The 11,476-nt window shown below is 36.2% G+C and overlaps 1 protein-coding gene across 1 annotated transcript; it reads left to right on the top strand.

Moving 5' to 3' along the window:
- Nucleotides 1-9,097: 9,097 nt before the first annotated feature.
- On the top strand, nt 9,098-11,075 carry CARD18 (caspase recruitment domain family, member 18). The gene is made up of 3 exons (XM_011926648.1): nt 9,098-9,106; nt 9,747-10,013; nt 10,728-11,075. Exons 1-3 carry the CDS (start codon nt 9,100-9,102, stop codon nt 10,730-10,732), a joined length of 279 nt encoding a protein of 92 aa, XP_011782038.1. The 5' UTR covers nt 9,098-9,099; the 3' UTR covers nt 10,733-11,075.
- Nucleotides 11,076-11,476: the final 401 nt, after the last annotated feature.

The raw sequence follows: 11,476 nt of genomic DNA, 5'->3' as shown, positions 1-11,476 counted from the left end.
GCCATTCTCCTGCCTCAGCCTCCCAAGTAGCTGGGACTACAGGCCCCCGCCGCCACACCTGGCTACTCTTTTGCATTTTTAGTAGAGACGGGGTTTCACCGTGTTAGCCAGGATGGTCTTGATCTCCTGACCCCATGATCCGCCCGCCACAGCCTCCCAAAGTGCTGGGATTACAAGCGTGAGCCACCGTGCCCTTCATTCTTTATATCCTTATTCTATAAGCTTTTTCTGTTTAAAATTTGTACTATTATTTTCTCTTTTTTTATTTTTAAAACTTTTAAATTAAACACTAAGAGCCAACAGACACATGAGCCTAGTCCTATACGGGGTCAGGATCATCAATATCACTCTTTTTCACCTCCACATCTTGTCTCCCTGGAAGGTCTTCAGGGGCAATAACATACATGGAGCTGTCGTCTCCTATGATGACAATGCCTTCTTCTGGAATTCCTCTAGAAGGACATGCCTGAGGCTGTCTCACAGTTAACTTTTAAAAAATCAGTATAAGAAGTACACTATAAAATAATGATATAATGTATAATATAGCAAAAATTAGATAATAAATTTTCAGCTCCATTGTAATCTTATGTGACTTTTATCTTATATATGTAGTCTATTCTTGACTGAAATATATTTATGTAGTACATGACTGTATATCAGTATGAACTCATGAATATTTGTTTAATTTTTTGTGATGCCATTTAGTTTATTATGTATTTTGAAAAAAAGTAGTACACTTGGTTTATATAAGTCAAAATGCAAATGATATCTGCTCTTCGCATCTGGTTATATCTGTGTCTCTTATAAATATTTTTTGATTTTCTCTTTTTAAGTACAAAAGCCTTTTGAAATAATTAGGTAAATTTTCCCACAGAATAGCTCACATTCAGGATTTAGCTGACTTCTGGTGGTGTTTAACTACTTCATCTATGCCCCAGATTTGCTGTCAATTGAAAGCAAAAGTTACCTCTTTTCTTTCTTTCTTTTTTTTTTGAGACAAGTGCTCACTTTGTCGTGCAGGCTAGAGTGCAATGGCGCAGTTTTGGCTCGCTGCAACCTCTGCCTCCCGGGTTAAAGCAATTCTCTTGCCTCAGCCTCCCGAGTAGCTGGGATCACAGGTGTGTGCCACCATGCCCAGCTACTTTTTGTATTTTTAGTAGAGACAAGGTTTTGCCATGTTGGCCTTTCTGGTCTAGAATTCCTGACTTCAGGTGATCCACCCACCTCTGCCTCCCAGAGTGCTGGGATTACAGGCGTGAGCCACTGCGCCTGGCCTGAAAGTTACTTCTAAAATTGTGATTAGATTCAGGCTAATTTTATTTTGAAAGAATACTTCTTAGGTGATGCTGATTACTTCATACTGTAGAATATTAGAAGGTACATAACACCTGAAATGTCTCAGCTTTAATGATACTAGAAATAATCTGTGAGTTCGGCTTGATCCCTTCTTTCTAAAGGTCCTTGTCAACCTTTACTAATGATTTTACCACCCACTGATTGCCATTGTCATGATCATATCTGTCATTACAACCTGTGAGATTATAGGATTTTTCTAATTTTTATCAGTTTATTAATTAACTGGACTTCTTAATACAAGAATTTTCCCTTATGTACTAGCACCTAATTTTGTTAGGCTGAAACACAATTCGCATGAGAAGATCAAGATAAAGATTTAATTATTTCACTTTAATTATCAAATTCAGAAATATAATTCACATGAAAAGATCGAGATAAAGACTTAATTATTTCACTTTAATTATCAATTAATTGGTGCCCTGGCAACTTTTACTGGTGCTCAAAAGTTTTGTTTTGTTTCTCATACTCTCTAAGAAACTTAGTTCATACTCACTGCTTTTGATATACCCTATGTGTTTTAATAATCATTTAAAGACATCATTCTTTCTGAAGTTAAAATTTCCCCATCTTGCTCAGTGGAAGTCCTTCAGTTTGTCTCTTTTGCCTCTTTAGCATGATCCATGAGAGCTTCCTTGTTTTCTGGCTCAAGAAAACATTCTACATTTATGTCATAAATTTTCTGACCCCTGCCTGGGATCAGCTACTTCTCAAAGAAGCCTTACCTCCTTTAGTGGTAAATAGTTTTTAGAAATTATATTGGAAACTAGAGGTGATTATTACTGCTAGACTGTTATAACTCTAGGCCTTTTTCACAAAGATAAGAAATACATATTTTGTTAAAACTGGAGGTATTATGAATTTGCAATTGTATCTTCGAATCATATTTAAGGTTCCAACACTGTTACTTATTATATCTGAATTTATGTAGGCAATTCTTTTCTTCCATGCTGAAAATAATGATGACAACAATCATAACATAATTACATACTTTTTAACTTACAATCCACTGTAAAACGGGCTCAAAGTCACTTTATGCTGTCACATATTGCAATTTCCTTATGCCTACATTTTTCAGATTTGAAAATTGTATATTCTGTGGTTTACCAAAAAATTATTTAAAATTGATGTCCAAAAATAAAAGAAAATGTTCTAAATATGATTTAGGTACTCCCAGAATTAGTGAAATGGTGTTTTCCCTTTAATTATTTTATAGAATACCTAGCATCACCAACTCAGTGAGAACTTTCTTATGGAAATTCTGCTGCCCCAAGTGCTTCGTTTCCCAACATTACCTCCGTAGTAGGTAGAATAATGGACTCTCAAATTTGTCCATGTCCTAATTACCTGCATCTGTGAATACATTACCTTACATGGCAAAAGAAACTCTGCAGATATGATAAAGTCTCTTGAGATGGAGAGAATACCCTGCATCATCCAGATGCACCGAATTTAATCCCAACAGTCTTTATAAAGGAAAGAAGGCAGCAGAAGAGTAAAGAAGTAGATGCGAAAACAGAAGCAGAGATCAGAATGACACAGGGCCATGAACTAAAAAAATTGGGTAGCCTCTAAAAGCCAGGAAATGTAAGAGAAAGAATTGTCCCCTAGAGCCTCCAGAATTAACACAGCCCTGCCCACACCTTCATATGAGCCCAATGAAACCCATTTCAGACTCTGACTTCCAAAACTATAAGCTAATAGATTTGTGTTGTGTGAAGTCACTACATTTGCGATAATGTGTTACAGAAGCAGTAGTAAATTAACCCACGTCTCCACATATTTGTTCTTGTTGGTATGCATGATGACTTGCAAGTATTTTATTTATTGGTCTGTGGACTAAGTTCCTCTTCTCTACTGGAAGGTAAGCTTTATGAAGTCAAGACTCTATGTTCTTATTAACTTATACTATTCTTGCTGAGTATAATATATAATTAGTAGGGTCACAATAAATATTTTTGAGTGAATTAAGATGTATAGAATCTAAAATTGTTCTGGTCCACATTAAACTTACGAAAGAATGAAATAAGCTATTGACAGACCTGTTCATCTAGTAATGGAGCAGTGGATTACATGCACTACCTCCCAGCCATGCAGACTTTAGTTTTGTAACTTTGACTGTGGTTTAATCACTAACTCACATGGCCACATTCTCTATTAGTCAGCAAAAGTCCTTATGGACAAGGTGAATACTGTGTTTTTGTTTTAATAATAAATCCTTATATTCTAATTAACTGACATTTATGAGATACTCAATAAATAAGTATTTAATGGATGAAAATAAATGAAGAAATGTGTTATGATTAACTCAATAATTCATATTCTTTGACATTTATCTCCTTCATTTAATTTCTGATTTTAAACTGATTGCTCTATATTATCAAATATTTTTCTAAATTAATTTTCATTCACAAATTTGCTGTATTTGATATATATTCTTCCATTCACTCTAAATCATTTATATTTTACAATATATACTGATGACATTTGTTTAATGTGATGTGACTATTGTTTTAGGTGATGTGGGTATTGAAGCAAAGAAGATGGACAAGTCGTTATTTCCTAGAAGCCCATTTTGTAGAACTAGATAGACAACAAATAAATAAAGTATCAGTTAGTGATAAGTGCCTTGTAAAGAAACCAGTTTATCTAGATAATAATTTTGTTTTTATGCTCTGCATTCTAATTTCTGTGCTTTCAATTTTTATGCCATTCTATAGGCATAAAATGTCTTTCTGTCTCTTGTATTTGCACATGAAACAGCTTGGGTTTTGCAATTGGAAGAGTGAACTTGAGTTTGATATCCACTGGAGATGAACAATATGACCTCATACAAGAGTTTTAATGTGGGAGAGGTCCGTTTGTCATATGTAAAATAGGAATATTTTTCACTGTGGTGATGAGTGAGCAATGCCTATTGTACATAAAGCACTCACCACAACGCCTGGTACACAGTAGGCTCTCCTAAAATATAGTGCCCTTTGTTCTTCATTTTGGATTCAAAACCCTGTCATTCTTTAAAGCCCTGAGCACTTTTAAATCCGTGTTTTACTGAAGTCCATTTATAGCACTCTTAGCTTGTCTTGCCCTTTAGAGGATTTTCTACTTCTCTTTTGTTGTTATATATTTTCCCCTGTGCTTATGCTTTTGTCCTTCAGTCTACACTTAGCCTTTTGAAAGCAGACCTCCCTCTCCCCTCAATATTACCTTTCTTGTCTTCTCAGAAGACTTGGCACAGTGCTCACAAGAAAGGTGGCGCTAGAGAGAGCTGGCCTAGGAATGAGAAAAACTGGACTCTCATTCTGACTCATCTCATCTCGTAACAAGTATGCAGTCTCATTATTCATAAGGTGAAGAAGCTATTACTTGCCTGTGCTATCTAGCTCACTTGTGAGTGTGCAGTATAAAAAGTACAAAAGGAAATATGTGGCACAGCACCTGCTTTCAGGACTGTATGAGATAATAATACTAAGTTAACACAAACAATCAATAGACTGTGTTAAGCTCTTACTATGTGCCAGACACCTGTCATCTTTTCTACAACCAGGTTCTGAGAGATGGCCTGGAATAATGATCAAGAACCAGATTCTGCAGCTGGGCCACCTGCATTTGAATTCTGTCTCTGCCACTTCCTTGCTTTGGGACCTTTGGAAGGTGTTCAAGCTCTGTGCTTCATTTTTCTTATCTGCAAAATGGGATTACTAATATCCACATCATACGATCATCATATGTATTAAATAAGTAAAAAATTGAAACATATATATATGTAGCACTATATATAAAAGACCGATTCCCCAAATCATCTTATTTAAGGTAATATAATTTTTAAAAGGCGATAGTATAGTAGAGAGAAGAGTATTTCCAGTGGTGTTCAAGGCCTGGGCAGAGCAGAGAGAATTTCTAAAATGCTCAAGTAAAACCTTATTCTTATTTAATATTTATTTAATTATTTTGTCTAGACATGTAGTCATATTTAATATTTAGTCCCAATGTGCCAGATAAGCTTTACTATCTCATTCTTATTGATAAGGAAGTAGAGGCTCACAAAAATCCTATACATTGCCTGAATAAACACTGGTAGAATTTGCCAGGTATGAATTCAAGGCAGTTTGATTCTGAATTTTAAGCTATTTCAGGTAAACCAACAAAAACAATAAGGCAATATTATTCAGAACTTTGGGCCATTCCAAATGCAGAACATGATGCCTTTTGTGCCAAAAAAAAAAGGGGGGGGCTACAAAACCCCCCAGGACACAGCCGCCTTAGCAAAGGTAATCTCTGTTAATGACTGCTATGGGAAATGGACCAGTCAGTGTTGACTGAGATAAAGTGTCCTCAGTGTTACCTACTGGCTGGTCTGTTATCAGAAGAGGGCATCTATGGTAAGGTATAGAAGAATCTTCAGCACAAATGTGAGTTCAGTAGCTACTGTATCACTTTGTAGCTGTTCTGCCTTGAGTAAATTTTGAAGATTAAATAAAATAATATTTTCTAGAAAACATGACATATAGCATCAAATATAAAATAATGGTTTTTGCCTTCTGAATTACAGAACTGTGGTTCTAGAGCCCTATTCCTTCACCTGTGATGCTACAACCTTTGCATGTGTCTTTTATAATCATCTAAGTCCATCATGTTACTCTTTGTATATGGACAAAGAAATCTGAGTCTTTATCTTTCCTACTTGCTTTAATCTGTTATATACAATCTTCAACTTTTTTAAAAAAAGAAAGGATAAAAGGATTTATTATTTGCTTAGGATTTATTATTTCCTTTGTTCAAAAATAACGTTTTCTGGAGAAGTGCAAATGGATCGCTCTTCATCATATAACTCATAAAGTAACTCCAAATATATTCTTGATGTTACTTTGTGGAAATATTTGTAAGACCCATATTATATGTTACATTCATTTACTTATTCATACAAGTCAAGACAAATGTATATGATAAGCCACCTACACATGTTACACAATGATACACATACATATTTACATAAATTATTCACATTGTGCTATGTTTTGTTTTTTAATTATTCCCAAACACTAAGTTCTGATAGCAAAGAAAGTCAATACATGCTGAATAAATTTATTGAAGTATTAAAAATCTGAGAGATATAAGAGATATAAATATTTTTTCCTCATAGAGAAAAAAATAAGCTGTAAACACAACCTGTGATGTGAAATAATAGTCAATTATATATTTAGACTGTGGAAAACATGCGGTGTAAAAATTTTTTGATAAATATTTACTAAGTTCCTGTATAAAAAAGAACTGAAACTTTCCGATCCAGATAATGTAGTAAAAATGAACAGACAGAGTCCCGGCTTTTTTTTTTTTTTTTTCTGGAGACAAAGTCTCACTCTGTCGCCCAGGCTGGAGTGCTGTGGCGCGATCTCGGCTTACTGCAACCTCTGACTCCTGGGTTCAAGCAGTTCTCCTCTCTCAGCCTCCTGAATAGCTGGGACTACAGGTGCACACTGCCACACTGGGATAATTTTTTGTATTTCAGTAGAGATGGGGTTTCATAGTGTTGTCCAGGCTGGTCACGAACTCCTGAGCTCAGACAATCCACCCACCTTGGCCTCCCAAAGTGCTAGGATTACAGGCATGAGACACCGTACCCGGCCAGTCCCTGCCTTTATAACTAAAATTCCAGCAGAAATTTTAGATGGTACAAAGCACAATACTAAAAAATAGGTCATCTCCAAATTCTAGAGAAAAGAATAACAGGGTTCTGTGAAGCAGAACACCGAAGAAGTTCTATGATAGATGTGTTTGTTCATAAAGTCAAAGTTTGATGAAATAGGGTAATTTGTGACTGTTTTTGATCGACAGAAAATCAGAAATATTTACTGGCCAATGGAAGAGATAAGGAAGGAAGTGGGAAGTGAGTGAAAAAAGAATCTGAAATAAGGTTTTATCAAACAAAAAGTTGAGACTGAAATTTCAGAGGACTGGGAGGAACAGGTCTTGATGAGAACTGAAAGAAAGAATGTCTCTAAGGTTAGGCTCTAGTAATGAAACCTGAGGTGAAAATTTATAGTTAAAATTAAGGACCTGAGATTCCTACTTTCTGTCAAGATGACTTAATAGAGACTGGATTTACACTCTTGTCTAAAACAAACAAAAACAGACAAAATATATGATATGAAGCAGCAGTTTCCAATATGCTTAACAATGAGGGATACTAAACCATGGAAAATAAACATGAGTGATCCCTGTAACCATCTCGAGGGGGATTACAGGGCACAGCACAGGGACGCAGAAGCAAGGCATATTTTGATGACTTATATTTGTTCATTAAATCGCAATAAAACTGCAAGGTAGGAATTTTCATCAAACCTATTTGGCAAATAGGAAGACTAAGGCTTGGTTAATTTTCTTTCCTGAGATCAGAAGTTAAAATGTGGATCCAACCATTCTGGCTTCAGAGTCTGTGCCCTTAATCTTTGTGATACAGTGTTACTTAAAATGGTGCCATCTGAAGACAAAGGGCCTTAGATAATAAAACACTTTCATTCCAAATAGTAAAACTGCTTCATACACCATTTTTGTGTCTGTAGACTGCCTAGAGCTTAGGTAAAAGACAATGAAAGGAAGGTAAGAAATCTTAGTCCATCTCACACCCATTAGGATGCCTATTATCAAAAGAAAGAAAGATAATATGTATTCGCGAGGACATGGACAAATTGGAATGCTTGTGCTTTATATGTGTGAATGTAATATACTGCAGCTGCTATGGAAAACAGCATACCGATTCCACAAAACAAAATGAAATAGAATTACTCTATGATTTGTCAATTCCACTTCTGGGTATATATTCCAAATAGTTGACAGCAGAATCTCAAAAACATATTTGTACACCATGTTCATAGCAGTGTTATTTACAATAGCAAAAAGGGGGAAGAAATCTGTGCTCAGTGAAGAATGTGTAAACTAAAATGTGGTACATACATAGAATGGAGTATTATTGAACTTCAAAAAGAAAGGAAATTGTAACCCATGCCACAACATGAATAAACATTGAGGACATTATGCTAAGTGAAATAAGTCAGGCATCAAAAAATGAATACCGTATAATTCTACTTACATGAGATACCTAGAGAAGTCAAATTCATAAAGACAGAAAGTAGAATGGTAGTTGCCAGGGGCTGATGGAAGGAAAGAATATAGAGTTACAGTTTAATGAGTATAGAATTTCAATTTCCCAAAATGAAAAGAATTGCAGTTGGATGGTATTGATGGCTACACAGCAATGTGAATGTACTTAATGCCACTGAACTGGGCGGGTACTGTAAAAGGGCTAAGATGGTGAATTTTATATTATGTATATTTTACCATAATTTAAAAAAAGAACTCTTAGTACTTGATTTAGGTGGAAAAACTACCCTATATTCTGATTTTACTTTCTATTTACATCTCAGTGAATTAAAGATTGTTTACTGTATGTGTTTAGCTCTGTATGTGCCTTCTCATTTCTCTCTTATTCTTGTTTCTCGCCCACCAAGGAATGGTGAAGCAGTTTTCTTATGGGCACAGTTCATGCTACAATCTGAGATTCAATTATGTAAAAATACCTTGGGAAATGACAATAGTTAACAGCTTCTTGGGAAATAATTATAAATACACATGTGTAGGTGTAAGTATTATTCATTGATCTGTATACACGCCCTACCTAAAAGGATAGAGCTACCTTGCCTGTCATTGCAACTGTAACACACATTGCAAGTGCCAACGTGAGGAGCCATGGCTGGTAAGTCTTCCCCAGGAGAGGATAGGTCTTAGGGAGGAATTAGTTTGGGAAAGGACTGCCTTTCTCATTAGGCTTTGTGAATGTTTGTGTGAGCAGCCTTGAGGTGGAGAGGGAAAGAAGAAGGGAGAGGCAGGGTGGGAAGATGCCCAGACTTGCACAGCATTTTTGAAGGAACAGATAAAAGCCAGGAAGAATCTGGGATCCTACTGGTATCTGCTATAATTTTGCTAGTGTTGTCCACATTTGAAGAGTTATGTAGTTCAGGATGAGAATGGGCACAGGATGGGTATCAGCAGCTGTTGTTCTCAAAGGAAACAGTCAATTCCCTTCAAAATTCATGAAACTGTCAATTCCCTTCAAAATTCAAGAAATTGGGATATGTCAGAACAGAATGACTTCTGATTTTTAGGAGATTAACAGAAAAATCATGAAATCAAGTTTCCCAGGTCACTCAGTGAGCATATATAGGTAATGCTAGAATCAGAGGGAAGTACATGGAATAAATGCAAAGGTGTAAGACCATTCCTTGGGATTACTGTACTTGTGAAGAGAAGTGTTTAAATGATTGTTTCTCTGTTGGTAAATTGAGAGGGAAATTGTGTCGTGTTCATTATTTGAGGAATCTTTGTGCTTCCAACAGACCAACTCTTGCGTAAAAAGAGAAGAATTTTTATCCAATCAGTGGGTGCAGGCACAATAAATGCCTTGCTGGATTGCCTATTAGAGGATGAAATTATTAGCCAGGAAGACATGAACAAAGTGAGAGATGAAAATGACACTGTCATGGATAAGGCTCGAGTCTTGATTGACCTTGTTATCGGAAAAGGACCCAAGTCTTGCCTCAAATTTATCAAGCATCTCTGTGAAGAAGACCCTCAACTTGCCGCAAAGATGGGTTTGCACAAAGGTAAGGTGGAATGATTCAACCTAATGTCCACATAGTGCCTGTATCTTCAATTCAATTATGATTTTCTTCACTTGTCTTGTCAGTTGATAATAGGGTTCCTATCATTTCAGACTCAGACCCCATTCCTTTATGCGTGGTTTTAGCTTGTGTCTCTTCTCTTTACTTTTCTGTGTCCCTTGTACCTATTCTGTCAGTACCCTCTGCTGACTACAGCTCATCTCTAGTTCTATGTAGGTGGTAGATCACTACTGTAGTTCATTTAAAGAGTCTAGATGTTTTTATCCTGAATCCTTGGAATGGTCCTGGGAAGCAATGTACAACATCGCTCCCTCTTGAGCCTAAGAAGCCCATGTATTTATTGGAAGAGAAGGTAAAAGCTCTTTTTTACCTACCACCCTGCTCTTACCCCATCTCCCTATTAAGTACTTTTCAGAATATACAATGATGATGGAATTGTCAAAGAATAAATTGAGTGTGTACATAGAATTAAATATGCACTAAATAATTATATTTGCATGAAATTATATATGGATTCTCTTTGGAAGTCATCTCCTCTGCCTTTTCTTTTGTGTAACATAGTCTACTTGCGTGGGGCTAGTCTACAGGCCATTCTCTGTAGCCTATCCCTTTGTATTTCTAGGCCTCCTAAGAGCCCAGATGCAGGCTCTTGTATCTGAGCTGGCCCATTCCAATAACACTTTTCTCCCTCCACAGAGTGAAGATGGAGCTCTGGAGCACTTTAGAGACTTCCCAGAGCTGCTTTCAAGGGAGAAGACATTCTTGTAAAAAAACTGATTGTTTGAGACCTGAATAATTTGATTGGTTTAGAATAAATCTTGCATTCTCTCACATTACTTGCCTCTTATTCTTTCTCTCCCCATACCAACAGAGGATAATTCATCAATAATAATGAAGGTCATGATAACTGTAATGTAACTAAGAAAGTCCCTTCCTTTCGGTTTAGTTCATTTGCAATCCTGTAGAGACATGTACAGCCTGCTTTGGTGCTTTTAGCACCGAGAGTCTGATGTAATGGGAATAAAATGAAGTCCCCACTCAGAATTTTAAATAGCATTTCTTCTTTGTAATGTTCTCATCTAGTTGTTCAGGCCCAGGTCTATGACAATTACTCAACATAATAAACAAAACTTCCTTTCTGGGAAAATAATAGAGAAAATCCATGGCAGATACTCCATTGCCAGACATCAGGCTTCCACAAAAAAAACTGTTCATAAAAGCACTGATAGCATTTCAAGTCCATATGGGCAAGGTGCAACAAGGTATGACTTAATGTCTGAGGAATGGAGATTTGTAGAGTCAAGATAGTGTGATGGCATGTCATCGCTTTGCACCCTTCAGAGCAAAACACTGGTTATTAATTATGCTTAGGCTATCTTTTCCCTGTGTATGTAGTGTTAAATAATGAAGCATTGTCTTCTAGATGCCTCAGGATGTCTTCTAAT

The sequence above is a fragment of the Colobus angolensis genome, unplaced genomic scaffold (assembly GCF_000951035.1).
Source record: "Colobus angolensis palliatus isolate OR3802 unplaced genomic scaffold, Cang.pa_1.0 Scaffold7, whole genome shotgun sequence".
Classification (NCBI taxonomy): domain Eukaryota; kingdom Metazoa; phylum Chordata; class Mammalia; order Primates; family Cercopithecidae; genus Colobus; species Colobus angolensis.
The sequence above is the reverse complement of the archived record's forward strand: the minus strand, read 5'-3'. Positions and strand labels throughout refer to the sequence as shown.